A 22,950-nucleotide genomic window follows, 5' to 3' on the forward strand; every position below is an offset into this window, starting at 1 on the left:
CTCTACCTATTCCCCGGCGACCATGGTCGCATCTGGCTCTGGACTTTGTCACTGGGTTGCCCTCATCTGATGGGAACACGGTCATTCTGACTATTGTGGACAGATTCAGCAAGTTCGCCCACTTTGTTCCCGTCTCCAAACTTCCCTCTGCCACTGAGACGTCCGAAATCCTCGTTAGGGAGATTTTCAGGGTCCACGGTCTGCCCAGTGACATTGTTTCTGACCGTGGTCCTCAGTTTACATCTGCTGTCTGGAAATCCTTTTGTTTGGCCATTGGAGCAACTGTCAGTCTCATGTCTGGATTTCACCCCCAATCTAATGGACAAGCAGAGAGAGCCAACCAGAAGATGGAATCCACACTTCGCTGCCTGGTCTCCTCCAACCCCACCTCTTGGGCTTCTCAGTTGCCATGGGTCGAGTATGCCCATAATACTCTTCCTACATCTGCCGCTGGGATGTCTCCCTTCCAGTGCCTTTACGGTTGCCAACCTCCATTGTTCCCATCTCAGGAAAAGGATCTCTCGGTTCCCTCTGTCCAAGCCCATATTCACCGTTGCCACCGGACCTGGCATCGGGCCAGACGGTCCCTCCTCAGAGTTTCTGATCGGTATCAGCTCCAGGCTAATCGTCGCCGTATCCCTGCTCCCGTTTATGCCATTGGAGATAAGGTCTGGTTGGCAACACGGGATCTTCCTCTGCAGACAGAATCAAGAAAATTGGCACCTAAGTTCATTGGTCCGTTTGTTGTGGAGAAGGTCATTAATCCTGCTGTGGTTCGACTCAAATTGCCCAAGACACTCCGAGTCCATCCCGCCTTTCATGTCTCCTGCCTCAAGCCTGTTCTTCTCAGTCCTCTGTTGCCCCCTCCTCCTCGTCCTCCTCCTCCTCGGATGATCGGAGGTGGTCCTGTCTACATGGTGCGCCGCATCATGGATTCTAGGCGACGGGGTCGGGGTTTCCAGTATTTCGTAGACTGGGAGGGTTATGGTCCTGAAGAGAGGAGTTGGATTCCTCGACGTCAAATCCTGGATGATGACCTTCTGCGTGACTTCTACCGCCTTCATACTGGTGCTCCGGGTAGTCCGCCCGGTGGCGTTCGTCGGAGGGGGGGTACTGTCATGAATCCCGCTGTTTGAGTCTGTTTTCTGCTTGAGTTGCCCGTATTCTGCCCTGGAGCCTGTTTTCCTGTTTTCCTGAACGCACCCTGTCCGGTTGCCTGGCAACATTGCAAGGCGGGAGACCTCTCTACTACCCACACCTGCATCTCATCTGCTACCTGCACACCTGGTCCTGATCACCACCTCTCCACTACTTAAGCGCTGACCTGACATCCATTCCCTGCCGGATCGTTAGCCACTAACAGTATGTTGTGCCAGCGTCTCAGCCTCAGTTTGCTTAAAGTCAGTTTTGCTGCTCTGTTATTTGTTTGTGCCATTCACTTACCTCCGTCTCTTCTGTCAGCAGTTACCCCCCCGGAAGATTCACTCCACCTCTGCCGTATCAAGATTGGATCAACTCATTCTCTTCCACCTACTCACCTCCACTGCCTGCTTCGTCACCTGGATTCTCCTGCAACCACATTTAAGTCTGTAAATAAATACTCACCTTTTCTCAACTCACCTTGTCCTGGTCTGCTTCTGGGTTCAGCCCTAGAGAATCGTGACATACACAGCTTGTATCAAATGCTTAACCTGAAAGTTATCTCAGGGCATGTTTTACAGCTAATCTCGGCACATTAGTGGGATAAGAAGGGAGACTAATTGAGAAATATAGTGATAAAGAAGATCAGAAAGACATGAGAGTTTATTTCCTCCTCCTGATGACAACAATTCCAAGTACAGATGCATCAATATCACGGGAAAAGTGATTTTTTTCCCCCCCATACTTTAATTTAAATAGTAAATATTTAATATGTTCTACATTCATTACATAAAAACCTTTTTTACCTATTGTACTTCACTGTATACTGCCCACCTGTGGTGTAATTTTAGTGAGTCGAAAATTAAAAAACTTCAAGTGGCTTACAATGATGCACTGAGAATTGTGCTTAAAATCCCTAGGTGGAGTAGTGCCAGTGAACTGTTTGTGTCTAACAATGTGCCCACTTTTAACGCTGTTTTAAGAAATGTTATGTATAGATTCATGTGCAGACTGACAGGGTCTAAGAATATGATCATTGTGTCCATAGTTGATGTTTCTAAGAGTGACACAAGGTACACATCTTGCTTTTGGAAACATTGAACTCGAAGCCTGTATATGTTCTTATAAATGATGCCTCACCGGCACCATTCTTAAATGTTTTGTATTGTTTTATATTTATATATATGTATATATCTGTATTGTGTTGTTTCTATCGTCCGTTGTGTCTTGAGTAAAGTTGATTGATTGATTGATAAAAAGTAAAATATTTTTAAAGCCTTTTATTGTTTTAATCTTGATGATAAGGGCTTTATATATCCACCTTATTTTTCAACTTTGAAGCTAAGTAAGCTATTTTCTGTGAATGTGAGAGACTTCCGGTTCATAGGGAAATAACGAGATGAATAACAAAGTGCTATTAATGATAAAAGTATTTGTGCTACAAACTAGTGTTTACAATTATGACAAATTCAATACATCAAAATAATAGGGTAGGGTAGAAAAATACCAGTTTCCAATATCAAGAAGCATAACAAGCTTTTTTGTACAGCTAGAAATAACTGTAAGCAGATGACATCGGACGCCAGACACATTCCATTTACAAATGTCCGTGCCACTCTTCGGTGAATAATAAGGTAGATACCATAGGCCAAAAAATGTCCCCTAAAAAGGTGGTAGGTTAGGTTTGTTTGATTGTTAGTTGTATGTTTTGCCTCTGATTGATTTGTGCTTATCATTTCTTGCAGGATTATCAGAAGTGCTGCCGCTCTTCTTCCTCTCGACACCATCACTACCCTCCTCACCTGGCCTCCATCCTCACCTGGCCTCCATCCTCACCTGGCCTCCATCCTCACCTGGCCTCCATCCTCACCTGGCCTTCATCCTCACCTGGCCTAAAATAAATTGAAATGCATGAATTAATAAATTGTTCTTGTTTTAAAACAGATTTTTATTGTTTTATTATATTACATTATTAATACTTGTGTATTGTTTAAAAATACACGATGAACCTTGTTGTGCAGTTAAAGCTTTAACTGTTCTTTTTTCCATTTCATGGATTCTGATGGAGAATTTATCAGCTAAGCACAAACTAAACAGAACTTAACTCTTAAGATTAGTAATGATGTTTACACCAAATTCCAATTTTAGGCTAACTTCAAAATAGTCAGATAATGGTTTCCTCTTTTTAGTTGCCAGGGGTGAAAATGAGTCATCCTTAACAGAGTTGGTGTTTTGGATTCACTACAGCTGGAGAACAATTAAATACAAAATAGGTTGGAGGCTCTACTGGGTGATTTTTTTTTTTTTACTGAGTAACTATCATCATTTTCCCAGATAGTGTATAGAATTTTAGGCATTCTATTATCTCAAACATCCTGAAAAATAGTGCATTTAGCTGACGTAATTGGGAAAAAAATCTCCACCGGGGAAGCATGCCCCCGGACCCCCCTAGGTTTGGGCTAAGCCCCGAATGTTTATATTGTCTGGCTCCGCCCCTGCTCTACACACTCCCCGTTGATGTACATCTGGTGTCCTCGGGTCAAGTCTGACCCCTTTTCAAAGTTCTCTATATCAGAAATGTGGGTTTCTTTCAACAAAAATGCCCAAGAATAACACGGATGGTTCAACGCAGCGCTCTTTGCAATTAAAATGTTTAATAAAACAGAGAATGATGACTAAGATGACATAAAAGTGACAAAAACATTGAAAAAAGCGACTAAAGGCATTGAAAGCCTAGAAAAACAGGAGAATTAAGCATTGAAAAAAGCGTCAAACAAGCACTAACATTGTTTTAAAAGACGACAAAAAAACAACGTCAAAAAATGTTGAAAATAAACATCGAAAAATGTGCCGAAAAAAGAGTTGATTTTCTGATTTTTTTGATTTTTTGACCTGGGAGGACAAAACAAGGGTTAAAGGAGCGCTCTAGATTTAATCATTAAAGGAGGGGGGGGGACTCGCCCTGAGTCTGCATGAGGCTGCTGCATGTCATGATGAGTGCTGATTGGCTGATACACGTCTACCATCTACCAACCAGATAGTGCTGTGGGCGGGACATGAAGTGAGATCAGTGGTGAGGTAAATGGGAGCAGAGGGAGAGACTCAGAGCTGTAGCTGAGACAAAGTACAACACCTTTTATTTCATTAACTTTATAATAAAACACAGATACAGATCATCTGCAAACTGCCAAATAAATAACAAATGTACATACTGTAACTACACTTATACATAGCCATATTCTACTGCTCTTCATACTATTCATCCTGCACATACACTTATTCTCACTATACTCTTATAATGTTACTGTTTCTGCACTACGATGGTACTGTTACCACACTGCACATAGCTGTACATACTGTACATATCTGTCTATATGGTTCATACTGAATACCCATATTTATTCTGTTTTTCTTATAAGATAGTCTGTTAATAGACTGCATATATCTATAATATTCTTACTACTATTATAATGTTACTGCTACATTGCACATATCTGTACATGTTGTTCATACATTGATCATATTACATATCCATATGTATGCTGCTCTTATAAGGTAACTGCTAATACACTGCACATATTTATATTTAATTTATATTACTCTAAGTAATAAGTTAACATAAGAAACATTTTACAGACCCAGAGATATGTTGCTATTAATAATTAATCAGAAATCACAATCAGAACAAGTTGTATAGTTCATTAATAATGTTTATTATACAGATGATAGATTATAGATATAGACCAAGATATAATTACATGTTTATAACACTGACAACACTGCAAGATACAACTATTATAAATGCATTAAAGACAATTCATATTCCTTCAAATATAATATACAACATCACATAATCTCTAGATTTAAAATACAACATCTGGAACACACACACACACACACACACACACACACACACACACACACACACACACACACCCTCCTGTGGGTCAGGGTGCAGCCCGAAGCAGTGATCCCTACGATCACACACATCCATAACAACATCAAGAAAAGATCAACTAGCTCAATATATATATACAATATAATATAATATATATATATATATATACAACATACTAATACAAATGATAAGGGAACATCTGCACCCTGTCAGGATCAAAAGTTCACTTCTAACATTTAAAACTTATTTTATATTATTATAATAATAATTATTGGGTATTTATGTCTTATTTCCCATCATTTCTGTTTGTTGTTTCTGTAATCTCTCTGTCTGTCTTTGTGTTCTACTTTAAATATTTTCTCTGCATGAATGTGTCCCATCCCTTGTTTTAAAGCCAGTGTATACCAGGCTGTATTAAAGCCAGTGTATACCAGGCTGTATTAAAGCCAGTGATGAAATGATCATATATCATATTAAGTGTGTGTGTGAGCTGAAAGCTGCGCTCCTCTCCGTGTCCTCAGGTTCACAGCGACTACAGCAGCACAGAGCATCAGCAGCAGGACACTGAGCACTGAGCATCGCACTTTGAAGAAGGTGGAGTAAATCCCAAAGGGCTCCATGTACACTAACACAGTTCTGACTGTTGACAGACACTGGTTACCATCTGGGTCATAAACTACACACCAGTACTCTCCTGCGTCTCCCACTGAGATATTAGAGATAACCAGACTCCCATTATTTTCGTACCAGCTCACTCTGCTCATTCTCTGATCAGACTCTACACTATAGATTCTTCCCTCTGTTCGGTTTGACTTGATAAACCAAACATGCACCGTACCCTCTCCCCAATCTGTGCTTCTGAGAGTGACTTCTTCTCCCTCTGAGAAGAGCTCTACAGCAGGGGGGCCAAATTTGGGACACACCATCAGCACATGATGTTGCATCCTCGTAGAGGCTTCACAGTAGTACAGACCTGAGTGATTTAACATCAGAGATGAAAACACTAGCGAGTAGTTTTGGTCTACTGAAGGATCAGTCTGGTTTAGTAGTTCTAGGTCAGTGGAGAACCCTTTAGACCAACGTGGCGGCTGTTCATCAGTGGAGTCAGTGATAGTGCACGGCAACACAGCGGTCTCTCCCACTGAGCGGTAGATCACCTCATACTGTAGGAACAATTGTACAGTGCTACTACTAACACACTGCTGTTGGTTCATCACCAGACAGTTGTACCGTGTAAATTCTGTTGCTGTGACGTTGGAAACATGAAGAGCTGATGTGTTTGTCACCACTTGGTATCTTCCTCTAACATTGTCCATCACTGATGTCGTATTGTCCCCAAAAACTCTGCTCCATGGTTCTTGCTCATATCTAAAGTTCCGTTTGAGCCACTGGACATCCAGATTATCAGCTGCTCCCTCACATGGCAGGTCCACTGGTTCTCCAAGTCTCACTCTGATAAATCTCCAACCAATTGAAGTACAAACAGTAATAGTGAAGTTGTTCTCATGCGTCACGTTGCCCTCAGTCCAACACTCCTCTCGGTACAGGCCGGAGTCTGAATGGGTCAGGTTGAGGATGGTGTAAGAAGAAGTTTCCACCGAGTTGTCAAGTCGTAGTTTCAGGTGTTCAGGTACTGAGGGCCTGTTGGACCAGAGGTCAGAGGTGTTCCACAGGACCAGCTTCTCCTCACCAACAGATCTGGAGATCAGGCAGGAGTTGGTGTTGTTGGGGAGGTTGAAGGTGTAATTGGTCCTTTCCTTTTGGATGATGATCTGTTCTTGTGCATGGATGTTGTTGATGAGAGCAAACAGCAGGAAGGAGAGCTCTGTGACTGCAGCCATTCTGCTCCGAGGTCGACAAATACTGACACCACTCAGCTCATATACTCTCTACACCAACCCTCATCAGCAGCTGATCTTTTCCTGTTTTTAACAAACATGACTTCTTTATCTCATCATCAGAGGAAAGTTTGCAGCATCTGCTCTCTATCCAGTAGTCAACATCCTTTACAACATCCTGACGTGTCTTCATACACACATCAGAGATAAGAGAGAAGGGGAGAGTGTGAGTGTGAGTGTGAAGACACGTCAACCTCTGTGGTTTGAGACTGGTATAAAGGATGTTGACTACTGGATAGAGAGCTGATGTGTCAAACTTTCCTCTGATGATGAGATAAAGAGCAGCAGCTGATGAGAGCTGTCTCCAAAAGAAAGGTTATAATTCTGAATAAATTCTACATTAAAGAAAATGCAAAGTTTATAACATGAACCAATTGGGACATCAATGTATGATCTGGTAACATAATAAGTGAAGGTGACTTCTATCAGTACCCAGAGATGTATACAGTAGGAACGAAGTAGAACTACTTCACTACTGTACTTAAGTACTAAAAGGCTGTATCTGTACTCTACTGGAGTATTATTTTTTTCTCCTACTTCCACTTTTACTTCAGTACATATTTTCAATGAGTTTAATACTTTTACTCCGATACATTTTTTATGTGCTGCATCGTTACTCGTTACAATTATAAAAATGTTCTGAATCATTCCAGCCCCACATTATCACGCCAGAGCGGTAGATAGAATAGAATAGAATAGAATAGAATATAATGCCATTTATTGTCATTATACACATGTACAACAAGATTAAAAGCAACTCCTTTCCAGTGTCAACAATGTAATAAAATAAGTAGTGCAAAAGAAGAAAAGTTGGACAATTCTGAGACGCTATGTACATATATAAAACATATAAAGATAGATATGGTTTTATATTCAGTGTAAAGTAATGATATTGCACCGTAATGAAATTGTACAGAATTATCAATATTATCAAAAGTATTCAATATTAAATATTAATGTTGCCCAGTAGGTGGGTAGAAGAAAGTCCGGGGGTTGGGGGTAGACTGTGAAGTGAAGTCAGTGCATGTGTGAGTTCTAAGTGGTTATGGCTTTTGGGAAGAAACTGTTGTTGAATGTGTTGGTCCTTGTTCTGATGCAGCTGTAGCTCCTCCCTGAGGGCAGCAGGTCTAACTGATCAGAGCAGGGTGGGAGCTGTCCTGTCCTTTTTTCACGTTTGCATTCCCACTGGCCAAGTTGCCATAGGGACTGGTAGGAGGGGTAAGGGAGCGACGCAAGCACGGCAACGGTCTTTATAGCATCGTCACTAGACCTTAGCGTCACATACAACAACAACAAATGATGCTAATACTTGTGCACTTTTCCTTTATTAAATGCACGTCCATTCTCGTAGTAATTCACGTAATGTTTTACTCAACACAGACAGGGCTTTATTATACTCGGAACAGACCCCGCCTCTGCCTGCTGCGCTGTGGATGTGTGTGTGTGTGTGTGTGTGTGTGTGTGTGTGTGTGTGTGTGTGTGTGTGTGTGGTCTGAGAGACCTCCAGCTCACAGCGAGGTCTCTGAGCATGACTGGCCCAGCGGCGAGCTAGAGGCCGGGGCAGGCGCCTGCTGTGTGTGTGCAGTGTCGCCTCACTTCATGGAGCTTCTCAACTACGAAAACTTTGAAGCTAATTGTCAATTCGGCATCAATTTTCGCAACACTGCCTATATTCGAAATCTAAACAGTTAATTTCTCGCCTAAAACGTTGTCAGAAGTGAATTTAATGATGAATAAGATGGTGAATATTGTTAAAAATGTCCCGTTGTTGGTTGCTGCTCTGTCTGCAAGTTCTGAGTTGGCAGTGGGCGGGACTTATAAGTTCGACCAATCAAGTACACCTAGGAAAAGGGAAAAGACCCTGCTCTGAAGTAGGAGCTAAAAAAGTACGCTACTGAGGCCAGAGGAACTTAAAAATCCCCAAATTTTTCCTGTCGGAACACGACGAAGAAAGTGTTCTAGGAACGTTTAGTTCTAAGAACTGCAACAATCCCTCCGGTCAGAAAGCCCCTTACCGGCAATTTCCACTGGATGCGGAACGTCGGCGGAGTCATTATGTTTCCATTAAAGTCAGTGTGTGTATTTCCACTGACTGCAGAACGTCTGCGTCCCGACTCCGTCCCAGCTCCGGCGGTCCCAGCCCTCCGGAGCAGATCCCAGAGCTGCTATTGTTGCCGGACGCCGGAGAGCTCCGCAGCAACTCAGCACACGGCAGATAGTGAGGGACAGGAAGTCGAGCACAGAAACAAAATAAAACATCCGGGTAATTTTCAAAGTAAAATCCAGCGTGCTCACGGCGGATCATATTTCCTGCACTACACCTTGAAAACACAGCTCAGAGTAGTTTCCCCTCCACTCCTCTGGATGGAAACTAAATGTTGTTGGTTTTGTGGTTCTGTTTATAGAAACTACATCCTGTTATATCGCGCAAACATACGTAAACTTGCGAGATCTCGTGGTCGGCTGGCCGCAGCCGTTACGCAACGAATCTGGACCTGGTGGGTATTGACGGACGGCGGAGCACGCAGCCGTTCCACAGCGGAGCCGGTCGCAGACGTTCTGCATCCTGTGGAAATCCACGGTTATAATGACATAAAAGTGACAAAAGCACCAAAAACATTGAAAAAAGCGACTAAAGGCATTGAAAGCCTAGAAAAACAGCAGAATTAAGCTTTGAAAAAAGCAGCAAACAATAAGCACTAACAATGTTTTAAAAGACGACAAAAACGTTTAAAAAAACCCTGTCAAAAATGTTGAAAAAAAGCATTGAAAAATGTACTGAAAAAAGAGTTGATTTTCAAGGGTTAAAGGAGCGCTCTAGATTTAATCATTAAAGGAGGGGGGGGGGGACTCGCCCTGAGTCTGCATGAGGCTGCTGCATGTCATGATGAGTGCTGATTGGCTGATACACGTCTACCATCTACCAACCAGATAGTGCTGTGGGCGGGACATGAAGTGAGATCAGTGGTGAGTGGTGATTGGCTGATACACGTCTACCATCTACCAACCAGATAGTGCTGTGGGCGGGACATGAAGTGAGAGTCAGTGGTGAGTGGTGATTGGCTGATACACGTCTACCATCTACCAACCAGATAGTGCTGTGGGCGGGACATGAAGTGAGATCAGTGGTGAGGTAAACGGGAGCAGAGGGAGAGACTCAGAGCTGTAGCTGAGACAAAGTACAACACCTTTTATTTCATTAACTTTATAATAAAACACAGATACAGATCATCTGCAAACTGCCAAATAAATAACAAATGTACATACTGTAACTATACTTATACATAGCCATATTCTACTGCTCTTCATACTATTCATCCTGCACATACACTTATTCTCACTATACTCTTATAATGTTACTGTTTCTGCACTACGATGGTACTGTTACCACACTGCACATAGCTGTACATACTGTACATATCTGTCTATATGGTTCATACTGAATACCCATATTTATTCTGTTTTTCTTATAAGATAGTCTGTTAATAGACTGCATATATCTATAATATTCTTACTACTATTATAATGTTACTGCTACATTGCACATATCTGTACATGTTGTTCATACATTGATCATATTACATATCCATATTTATGCTGCTCTTATAAGGTAACTGCTAATACACTGCACATATTTATATTTAATTTATATTACTCTAAGTAATAAGTTAACATAAGAAATATTTTACAGACCCAGAGATATGTTGCTATTAATAATTAATCAGAAATCACAATCAGAACAAGTTGTATAGTTCATTAATAATGTTTATTATACAGATGATAGATTATAGATATAGACCAAGATATAATAACACGTTTATAACACTGACAACACTGCAAGATACAACTATTATAAATGCATTAAAGACAATTCATATTCCTTCATATATAATATACAACATCACATAATCTTTAGATTTAAAATACAACATCTGGAACACACACACACACACACACACACACACACACACACACACACACACACACACACACACACACACACACACACACACACACACACACACACACACACACACACACACACACACACACACACACACACACACACACACACACACACACACACACACACACACCCTCCTGTGGGTCAGGGTGCAGCCAGATGCAGTGATCCCTACGATCACACACATCCACAACAACATCAAGAAAAGATCAACTAGCTCAATATATATACAATATAATATAATCTATATATATATATATATATATACAACATACTAATACAAATGATAAGGGAACATCTGCACCCTGTCAGGATCAAAAGTTCACTTCTAACATTTAAAACTTATTTTATATTATTATAATAATAATTATTGGGTATTTATATCTTATTTCCCATCATTTCTGTTTGTTGTTTCTGTAATCTCTCTGTCTGTCTTTGTGTTCTACTTTAAATATTTTCTCTGCATGAATGTGTCCCATCCCTTGTTTTAAAGCCAGTGTATACCAGGCTGTATTAAAGCCAGTGTATACCAGGCTGTATTAAAGCCAGTGTATACCAGGCTGTATTAAAGCCAGTGTATACCAGGCTGTATTAAAGCCAATGATGAAATGATCATATATGCATATTAAGTGTGTGTGTGAGCTGAAAGCTGCGCTCCTCTCCGTGTCCTCAGGTTCACAGCGACTACAGCAGCACAGAGCATCAGCAGCAGGACACTGAGCACTGAGCATCGCACTTTGAAGAAGGTGGAGTAAATCCCAAAGGGCTCCATGTACACTAACACAGTTCTGACTGTTGACAGACACTGGTTATCTCGGTCAGTAACTACACACCAGTACTCTCCTGCGTCTCCCACTGAGATATTAGAGATAACCAGGATACCTTTATTATAGTACCAGCTCACTCTGCTCATTCTCTGATCAAACGTTACACCAAAGATTCTTCCCTCTGTTCGGTTTGACTTGATAAACCAAAGATGGGCCGTACCCTCTCCCCTATCTGTGCATCTGAGAGTGACTTCTTCTCCCTCTGAGAAGAGCTCTACAGCAGGGGGGCCAAATTTGGGACACACCATCAGCACATAATGTTGCTCTCTCATAGAGTGATTTAACATCAGAGATGAAAACACCAGCGAGTAGTTTTGGTTTACTGAAGGATCAGTCTGGTTTAGTAGTTCTAGGTCAGTGGAGAACCCATTAGACCAACGTGGGGGCTGTTCATCAGTGGAGTCAGTGATAGTGCACGGCAACACAGCGGTCTCTCCCACTGAGCGGTAGATCATCTCCAACTGTAGTTCCAACCGTACAGTGTGACTGCTAACACACTGCTGTTGGTTCATCACCAGACAGTTGTACCGTGTAAAGTCTGTTGCTGTGAGGTTGGAAACACGAAGAGCTGATGTGTTTGTCACCACTTGGTATCTTCCTCTAACATTGTCCATCACTGATGTCGTATTGTCCCCAAAAACTCTGCTCCATGTTACCTGCTCATATCTAGAGTCCTGTTTGAGCCACTGGACATCCAGATTATCAGCTGCTCCCTCACATGGCAGGTCCACTGTTTCTCCAAGTCTCGCTGTGATAACTCTCAAACCTTTTGAAGTACAAACAGTAATAGTGATGTTGTTCTCATGCGTCACGTTGCCCTCAGTCCAACACTCCTCTCGGTACGGGCCGGAGTCTGAATGGGTCAGGTTGAGGATGGTGTAAGAAGAAGTTTCCACCGAGTTGTCAAGTCGTAGTTTCAGGTGTTCAGGTACTGAGGGCCTGTTGGACCAGAGGTCAGAGGTGTTCCACAGGACCAGCTTCTCCTCACCAACAGATCTGGAGATCAGGCAGGAGTTGGTGTTGTTGGGGAGGTTGAAGGTGTAAGAGGTCCATTCCTTTTGGATGATGATCAGTTCTTGTGCATGGATGTTGTTGATGAGAGCAAACAGCAGGAAGGAGAGCTCTGTGACTGCAGCCATTCTGCTCCGAGGTCGACAAATACTGACACCACTCAGCTCATATACTCTCTACACCAACCCTCATCAGCAGCTGATCTTTTCCTGTTTTTAACAAACATGACTTCTTTATCTCATCATCAGAGGAAAGTTTGCAGCATCTGCTCTCTATCCAGTAGTCAACATCCTTTACAACATCCTGACGTGTCTTCATACACATATCAGAGATAAGAGAGAAGGGGTGAGTGTGAGTGTGAGTGTGAAGACACGTCAACCTCTGTGGTTTGAGACTGGTGTAAAGGATGTTGACTACTGGATAGAGAGCTGATGATGCAAACTTTCCTCTGATGATGAGATAAAGAAGTCATGTTTGATAAAAACAGGAAAAGAGCAGCAGCTGATGAGAGCTGTCTCCAAAAGAAAGGTTATAATTCTGAATAAATTCTACATTAAAGAAAATGCAAAGTTTATAACATGAACCAATTGGGACATCAATGTATGATCTGGTAACATAATAAGTGAAGGTGACTTCTATCAGTACCCAGAGATGTATACAGTAGGAACGAAGTAGAACTACTTCACTACTGTACTTAAGTACTAAAAGGCTGTATCTGTACTCTACTGGAGTATTATTTTTTTCTCCTACTTCCACTTTTACTTCAGTACATATTTTCAATGAGTTTAATACTTTTACTCCGATACATTTTTTATGTGCTGCATCGTTACTCGTTACAATTATAAAAATGTTCTGAATCATTCCAGCCCCACATTATCACACCAGAGCGGTAGATAGAATAGAATAGAATAGAATATAATGCCATTTATTGTCATTATACACATGTACAACAAGATTAAAAGCAACTCCTTTCCAGTGTCAACAATGTAATAAAATAAGTAGTGCAAAAGAAGAAAAGTTGGACAATTCTGAGACGCTATGTACATTAGGGCTTTGACGCCGAACTTCGATATTCGAATATAATTCGAATATTAAAAAAAAAATTGATATTCAAACGAATATTAGGCAGCCCTTAATATTCGAATTTCGAACCTGTTATGGGCATTATTTTTTTGTAAATGTGTTTGCTTGTAAACCTTGTTTTCAATTCAGATTTCGAGGCTTTTTCACGCATTTCAAAATGTAACTAGACGTCGCGGCGACGCACGTCGCTCGGCCATGGCTTGGTAGCGCATTTCCCCCCCGACTCATTTCCTGGTTCTCCTTCTCCATAAACAACGTAAAATCAAGGAGAGGGTTAACTTCTCCTGGTTCTCCTTCTCTATAACAACATGAAATCAAGGAGAGGGTTAACTTCTCCTGCTCCAGATGTCCCACCGTGGTCAGAAAGAACAGAGGAGACACTTAGTTTCTCTCACTAAAATTATAGAGTCGCTACTCGCTCTGAAGCTACCGGTAATCACCGTCACTCTCTCACAACACACACACACACACACACACACACACACACACACGCGCGGCTCGACGCACACACCAGCGCAAAAGTATCCCATCAGACCACTTACGTAGGCTACGGTGAAATATCCGACCTTCCTGTTGAAAGCATATTGTTTGTGTTTAATCCAGGGTCTGACTTTTAATTTAAAAATAAAAACCAGTGGTGGCAGTGTGTTCTTCTTCTGACAACATCATTGCACGTCTACTGACTGATACACTGCCCCCTGGTGGACAGAACATAAGTTTGATACCAATATAAGCCTTACTGAAGGCATTTAATGGTCAAAATATTATTAATAAATATTTGAATATATTCGAATATTAATATTCATAAACAAACAAACTTCGAATATGATTTTTGGGCAAAAGTCAAAGCCCTAATGTACATATATAAAACATATAAAGATAGATATGGTTTTATATACAGTGTAAAGTAATGATATTGCACAGTAATGAAACTGTACAGAATTATCAATATTATCAAAAGTATTAAATATTAAATATTAATATTGGCCAGTAGGTGGGTAGAAGAAAGTCCGGGGGTTGGGGGTAGACTGTGAAGTGAAGTCAGTGCATGTGTGAGTTCTAAGTGGTTATGGCTTTTGGGAAGAAACTGTTGTTGAATGTGTTGGTCCTTGTTCTGATGCAGCTGTAGCTCCTCCCTGAGGGCAGCAGGTCTAACTGATCAGAGCAGGGTGGGAGCTGTCCTTGGTGATGTGTTCTGCTCTGCTGAGGCAGCAGGAGGTGTAGATGTCCATCAGGGAGGGGAGAGGGCAGCCAATGATCTTCCATGCTGCCTTTACTACCCTCTGAAGCCTCTCCCTGTCTGTCACGGTGCAGCTGCCGTACCATACTGTGATACAGTACGTTAGCAGGCTCTCCATGGACGAGTGGTAGAAGATCAGCAGCAGGTTGGAGTCCAGGTTGTGCTTCCTGAGAGTCCTGGAGTGCGGATTGGGCCACATTTTTCTGTCCGAGCCCGGCCCACGTCCGACAGGCATTAAGATATTTCTGTCTGAGCCCGACCCGAGCCCGACACAGTTAAAATAAATTTTTTTTCTCATACTAATAACACGTCTATATGTTTGTAGAAAGGCATTCGGAAATGTCAACAGATGAGTTGTATCAGCGCACACGGGGCAACAAGCGCACGTTAACACAGGCGCAAACCTACATAATAAGCTTTTTTAAATGTAAAAAGTTCAATGCCATATCACACTGATGTGACCGAGCCCGACCCGAACCCCAACATCATTTCTAAATATCTGTCCGAACCTGGCCCGCGGCTCAGTTCCCGTGTCTATCCACTAATATATATATATATATATATATATATATATATATATATATATATATATATATATATATATATATATATATATATATGCCGTCAATAGCACGCCAAACCTATAGGTGGCAGTGTAAAGGCATTTACACACCAACCATATGGCCGACCGTCAGCAGAAAAGCCAGTGTGACTGATCAGTCTCCCCGAGTTGGTCCAAAAAGTTCCTCAGAACACCGAAGAGACCAGACGTAATACGTCTTCATAACAGCAGACGGCGCTAATCTGTACTGTCACCCAAAATATGAAAACCAGCAGCTGATGATCTGGCTGCTGCTTCCAGATTTGGGATTTTTCGAACTGCCATTACTGGCGACTCATTCAGATTATGATCTCATATTGGACTAAAATAGTTCACTGAAACGTGTTTCTGAAAACATTTTAAGCGAGAAATAGGCCGTGCAGTTGCTGAATCTGTCTTCATTTCAGATCAACAAAGGTCAGTTTAAAAGATTTTCATCAGATTTTGAGAGACTCATCCGTTTGCCATTTCTGGGTGAGTCCCGACTACCCTGTCTCTGACTGTCCTGTCTCCGACTGTCCTGTCTCCGACTGCCCTGTCTCCGACTACCCTGTCTCCGACTGTCCTGTCTCCGACTGCCCTGTCTCCGACTGTCCTGTCTCCGACTGCCCTGTCTCTGACTGTCCTGTCTCCTACTGCCCTGTCTCCTACTGTCCTGTCTCTGACTGTCCTGTCTCTGACTGTCCTGTCTCCGACTGCCCTGTCTCCGACTGCCCTGTCTCTGACTGTCCTGTCTCTGATTGTCCTTTCTCTGACTGAGCACGTCAGGTCGGCCAAAATGAAGGCCGACAGCTCCTCCAACGGACGACGGCACGAACACACCGAACAGACTCGAGTCACTGACCTCGCCAGACTGTCCAACGGCCGATTATCAGCCCGGTGTGTAGCTGCTTTTACGAGAAGCTCAAGCCCACGTTAGCCAATCAGAATCCCGAAAATAGCAACAACCGCAACAAATCATTTCCTCTTTCTCTTTTGAACAAAGATGAAACCTCCATTTTTCTCAGTTTACATGCAAACGTGCAGACGAAGTTTTCCAAAATCTCCACTCTGGCCGGAGTTTTTAGAAAGAATCGTTTTCAGAGGAGAGTTCTCCGTTTGCGTTTTCAGAGGAGAGTTCTCCGTTTGCGTTTTCAGAGGAGAGTTCTCCGCTTGCGTTTTCAGAGGAGAGTTCTCCGTTTGCGTTTTCAGAGGAGAGTTCTCCACTTGCGTTTTCAGAGGAAAGTTCTCCGTTTGTGTTTTCAGAGGAAAGTTCTCCGTTTGCGTTTTCAGAGGAAAGTTCTCCGTTTGCGTTTTCAGAAGAGAGTTCTCCGTTTGCATGAAGGACACAAACGAAGGGAAATGTCTCCGTTTGTCAAAGTAACCATGTACGTGTAAACGGGGTAATAGTCTAGTTTCTTGTCTCTGTACTTACCTGTCAGCCCTGTTTACTGACGTGACGAACTGGAAGCTATCTGTCCTCACCTTCAGAATCATCTGCTATACCAATCAGCCACGCCAAGCACTGGATCATCGAGTCTGCAGCTGCACTGAGGAACACAGCCGAGACCCCAATCCATCTTCGGACCCAGCACCCTCCACTGCCAGCTCACTCTCATTGTCCAAATAAAATAATGTTCTTTACCACCGACTCCGGTCTGCGCCTGAGTTCTGTCCCCCATACCTGACAACCTCTCTGTCTGACAGAAATGTCCTGTTTTTATTTTCTTTGTGATCTTTGATTCTGCTTCTGTAAAGATACTTTAAGTACCATGAAGAGCAATATTTAAATGTGTGGTATTGGTGACTTGCAGCAGCTGTTAAGAGAGCTGACACACCGAGCCGATAATTGGCCGTCTGACAGTCTGGCGAGGTCGGTGACTCGAGTCTGTTCGGTGTGTTTCGTGCCGTCGTCCGTCGGAGGAGCCGTCGGCCTTCATTTTGGCCGACCTGACATGTTCAGTCGGAGACAGGACAGTAGGGACTCACCCAGAAATGACGAAAATCTTTTAAACTGATCTTTGTTGATCTGAAATGAAGACAGATTCAGCAACTGCACGGCCTATTTCTCTCTTAAAATGTTTTCAGAAACACGTTTCGGTGAACTATTTTAGTCCAATATGAGATCGTATTCTGAACGAGCCGCCATGACAGTCTGGCTGTGAATTTCCAGAGAAAAAAGACCCACGTTCGTCCAATCAGCTGCCGGTTTTCATTTTCTGGGAAACAATCATAAACTGTTAATGGAAACAATACAGAGCAGCGCCGCCTGCTGCTATGGAGACGTATTACGTTTCGCGCACGCGCAGAGCGTACGCTCCAGTTGGCGTCTCCTCAGTGTGTTTTGAGGCATTTTTTTGGACATCGGGGAGACTGATCAGTCCGACTGGCTTTACTGCCGACGGTCGGCCGTCTGGTTGGTGTGTAAGCACCTTAAAGTCAGTGTTTTTTTAGGCAGAATTTGGCTTCATGTAGAAAATATCAAAAGCCCAAAAATGATCAAAGTTATGAAATGTGAAAGTTCAGCAGGTTTTATTTAAAAGCAGTTAATGACAACAGAGTGAATACAAACACTGATGGACTGTATGTACAGTTATAAATAAATCATGTTTACATTCACACACACACAGACACACACACACACACACACACACACACACACACACACACACACATCACATCATCAGAAACAAACACAACAATATAGTTTCATAGACACAGTATCCATCAAAAGCTAAAGTTAGATATGGTTTATAATTATACCTAACAACCCGTCTGGGTCATTATTTATGAAAGTTATCAGTAGTTATGTGCAATAATGCAGGTTTTTCTTATTTTATGAGACAGATCGGCAGCAGAACTTTTTGTTCTATAAAAAGTAGTTTTTAAACTCTTAATTTAAATATTTTTTTCATAAGAATATATTAATTTACCGGCAGGCCAATCACTGAAAAGCTCGCTTTTTTTTTTTTTTTTAAATAACTCAAAAAAACTAAATCTTTGGTTTTTAAAAAGATAGATTCTTGTTTGACTGGCAGTGACGCACTGAAAATTGGCTTGGTTCCAGAAGTAAAACTGTTTATATCAGCATTTAATGAAACCAAAGGTGTAACTTTGGGTTCAGCATTGGGGGGGTTGAGATCTCTACTTTTGAGATTTTGATTTTGAGCATACCAAACATTATTTTCTGCATTCTGGTGAGTTTTTCTACAACAATTAGTGCATTTTCTGCGTCAACTTATGGTGCAAATGTATTTATTTATATAAAGGAAGTTATAATAGATTTTTGGGGAGGGGGTTGCACTGGCCAGTTTTGATTATTAGGGGGGTGTAGCTCCCCATCCCCCATGCAAATTACACCTATTAGTGAGGGGTCAGCCCAATGGTCCCACAGCCCTATGTTCCCACAGCCCAATGGTCCCACAGCCCAATGGTCCCACAGCCCTATGTTCCCACAGCCCAATGGTCCCACAGCCCAATGGTCCCACAGCCCAATGGTCCCACAGCCCTATGTTCCCACAGCCCTATGATCCCATAGCCCTATGTTCCCACAGCCCTATGATCCCATAGCCCTATGTTCCCATAGCCCAATGTTCCCACAGCCCTATGTTCCCACAGCCCTATGATCCCATAGCCCTATGTTCCCACAGCCCAATGGTCCCACAGCCCTATGTTCCCACAGCCCTATGTTCCCACAGCCCTTTGTTTCCACATTTCTAAGATTTTTCTTAAAATTAGGCCCTATGTTAGGGTTAGGGTTACATTCCATCTGTAGTCCATTGCTACTGGTTAATAGGTTGGGTGTAATTGGCTACCAAATTGGGAGAAAGGGGGATAAAATCTGATACAAATGTATGAAAAAGTTAATGTGGGAACATAGGTCCTAATTTTGAAAAAAATCTTACAAATGTGGGAACATAGGGCTTAAATTTCAGTGAAAAAAAAAAATTCTTAGAAATGTGGGAACATAGGCACGCTCCCATTAGTGAAACGTCAATGGAGGTATCGAATGGGGGAAAACACTTCCGGAACCAGAGACCTTAAAGAAGTGTCACTGTTGAGCTGTATAATCATAATTTTTGAACCCGTTTGGAACTGTTCTGGATGCCCAATCATACGGGTTCTTCTTTTGTTGGATCAGAAACTTGGGCGGCCCTCAGGCCTCCTCGATGGGCGGGCTGTTGAAGCAGCCACTGGGGATGGCCCGCAGAATGTCCTCTAGGTTAGCGATGTCTGCCAGGATCATGGTGATGTCCTGGTCCATGGTGGCCAGCCGGCGGCGATGGGCCGCCTCCTGTGCCTCCATGTCCTGGAGCCGGGGCCTCAAACGGCCCTCCACGTCCCTCTGAGCGCCGGCCACAGAGTCCTCCAGCTGCTTCAGCTGCTTCTCATCCACAGTGCCGCCATTCTGGTCTGAGAAGAAGAAGAACACAGAGGGTTTAACAACATACTGCTGTAATGTAACGTCAGTTTGTGTGACAACATTATGGAAAGGATCCCTACAGAGATAGACCTTTTTGTTAAAGAGTAAGATCCTTTTAGTTTAACATGAAACAGCCCTGAAATCACCATCACCAAACCCACCAGACTCCATGTAAATAATCAGGACTTTTATCATCGTAAAACACACTTCATTCAAAGTGGACAGAAACAAAATAAAACTACCAAAAGCCGTCTGGTTCATGTTTCCACTGTTCCAACAATCACCACTCTGGTTTGGTTGAAATAAACCCTTAATTCACCCATTTACATGTGGAAATATGCTGGCTCTATACATGCTAAAAGTCCTGATTATTTACATGGAGTCTGGTGGAAATATGCTGGCTCTACATGCGCTAAAAGTAGTGATTATTTACATGGAGTCTGGTGGAAATATGCTGGCTCTATACACGCTAAAAGTCCTGATTATTTACATGGAGTCTGGTGGAAATATGCTGGCTCTATACACGCTAAAAGTCCTGATTATTTACATGGAGTCTGGTGGAAATATGCTGGCTCTATACACGCTAAAAGTCCTGATTATTTACATGGAGTCTGGTGGAAATATGCTGGCTCTATACACGCTAAAAGTCCTGATTATTTACATGGAGTCTGGTGGAAATATGCTGGCTCTATACACGCTAAAAGTCCTGATTATTTACATGGAGTCTGGTGGAAATATGCTGGCTCTATACACGCTAAAAGTCCTGATTATTTACATGGAGTCTGGTGGAAATATGCTGGCTCTATACACGCTAAAAGTCCTGATTATTTACATGGAGTCTGGTGGGTTTGGTGATGGTGATTTCGGGGCTGTTTAATGTTAAACTAAAAGGATCTTACTCTTTAACTAAAAGGTCTATCTCTGTAGGGATCCTTTCATAATGTTGACAGACACTTAGAATAATAATCTGAGTCTGTCAGCAGCAACAGCAGAACTTTTAGTGGACTCTGACTGATGCTGAACATTAGTCCTGTAGGGTTACATTACAGCCCGGAAAATAAAGAGTGTAGGTTGTAAAATAACCCTTTAACGTGAAGTAAAACCAGAGGAACGTACTCATGTTAGCCAGCAGACTGCTGATGTCTCGCAGTGTTTTTCCCACAGCGTCTCGGGTCTGTTTGGCGTTGTTGAAAGCTCCCGTCGCTCCAACGGCCGCCTGCAGAGACAAACATTAACTTCATTTACGTTTTGTCTGACAGTTGGTGACTCTTTCTCCTCCGACAGGTTATCTGTCTGCATGGATACTTATAGAGTTGGAAGAAGTATTCAGATCCTTTACTGCAGTAGAAGTACTAATACCACACCGTAAAACTACTCTGTTATGTTACCACACACACACACACACACACACACACAAACACAGGTTTGTGGCACTATCTTTGTGGGGGACCCGTCATTGACATAATGCATTCCCTAGCCCCTTACCCTAACCTTAACCATCACAACTAAATGCCTAACCTTAACCCTTACCCTCACCCTAACCATAACCTAATTCTAACCCTAATCCTAAAACCAAGTCTTAACCCTCAAACAGACCTTTAACCTTGTGGGGTCCAGCATTTTGGGCCCCACAAGGCTGTCGGGACCCCACAAGTATACTGGACTCCCGGTTTTTGGACCCCACAAATATAGTTAAACAAGGACAGACAGACAGACACACACACACACACACACAGACACACACACACACACACACACACACACACACACACACACACGTTGTGTGTTTAATGGTCTAATCATCTCAGCTGGACTTGTAGCCGTTATATTGTCGGCTAGTTTACTTTAGAACCAAACATCATATTTTATAAACTATGTGTGTTTTGTGTGCAGTAATCGTAATGTGTAAAGTAACTAGTAACTAAAGCTGTAACAGATGAATGTAGTGGAGTAACTAAAGTAACTAGTAACTAAAGCTGTAACAGATGAATGTAGTGGAGTAACTAAAGTAACTAGTAACTAAAGCTGTAACAGATAAATGTAGCGGAGTAACTAAAGTAACTAGTAACTAAAGCTGTAACAGATGAATGTAGCGGAGTAACTAAAGTAACTAGTAACTAAAGCTGTAACAGATGAATGTAGTGGAGTATAAAGTACAATATTTCTCTCTGAAATGTAGCGGAGTAGAAGTAGAAAGTGGCATGAAAAGAAAAGACTCAAGTAAAGTACAAGTACCTCAACATTTGGACTGGAGTACAGTACTGGAGTAAATGTACTTAGTTACTTTACCTGTTCGGCGTTGGTCTTCAGCGTCTTTCCAGCGTCCAGCTCGGAGGCCAGGTCTGCAGCTGTGTCCATTGCTGCCGTCTTCAGAGCCTTTGCGTCGTTGTTCAGTTTGGTGGCGTCCTTCAGCAGATCGGCATGAGACGGCAAAGATCCAATGGTTCCCTGAAGAACACAGAGGGGAGGTTTCAGACAGGGATGCACCGAATCCAGGATTGGGCTTCAGATTGGGCTGAATATTGGGCTTTTTGACGGGGTTCGGTTTCTGCTGAACCTTAGAATTTTTCCCCAGCGAACCGAACCCTACGCTTGCACTACGCACGCTACGCTGGTCGCCGTAATGACGGCGCCGTTGATTACAGGAAGGTGTTTACGTAGGTGGAGCGTTCAATGCAGTAGGCTGTGAGAAAGTGGAAATGGAACTGGTGAGCAGAAAAAGTGTAGTTTGGTAGTACTTTCAGTCAAAAGAAGGCCATTCAAGTCCAGCTACATGTTCAATCTGCAATGCTGATTAGTCTGGTGGTGGCGAGGACCCTAAACTATACACAACATCACCGCTGTTACAACATCTGGTATCAAACATCTGGAAGAATACGAGTTGTG

General features: G+C 42.5%; 1 protein-coding gene across 3 annotated transcripts in view; it reads right to left on the reverse strand.

The window, feature by feature from the left end:
• Positions 1–19,563: 19,563 nt before the first annotated feature.
• lamc2 (laminin, gamma 2) overlaps positions 19,564–22,950 on the reverse strand; it is a 30,204-nt gene continuing 26,817 nt past the window's right edge. For 2 of the 3 annotated variants that reach the window (XM_036005201.1, XM_031303515.2), the window contains 3 exons: positions 22,354–22,512; positions 21,181–21,280; positions 19,564–20,054 (listed from right to left, as the gene is read on the reverse strand). In XM_036005201.1, coding sequence (XP_035861094.1) covers positions 19,798–20,054; positions 21,181–21,280; positions 22,354–22,512 — 516 coding nt within the window. In that variant the 3' untranslated portion in view covers positions 19,564–19,797. The remainder of the gene's footprint in view (positions 20,055–21,180; positions 21,281–22,353; positions 22,513–22,950) is intronic. The other variant, XM_031303516.2, reaches the window with a different exon arrangement.

This window comes from Sander lucioperca, chromosome 9 (genome assembly GCF_008315115.2).
Source record: "Sander lucioperca isolate FBNREF2018 chromosome 9, SLUC_FBN_1.2, whole genome shotgun sequence".
NCBI lineage: Eukaryota > Metazoa > Chordata > Actinopteri > Perciformes > Percidae > Sander > Sander lucioperca.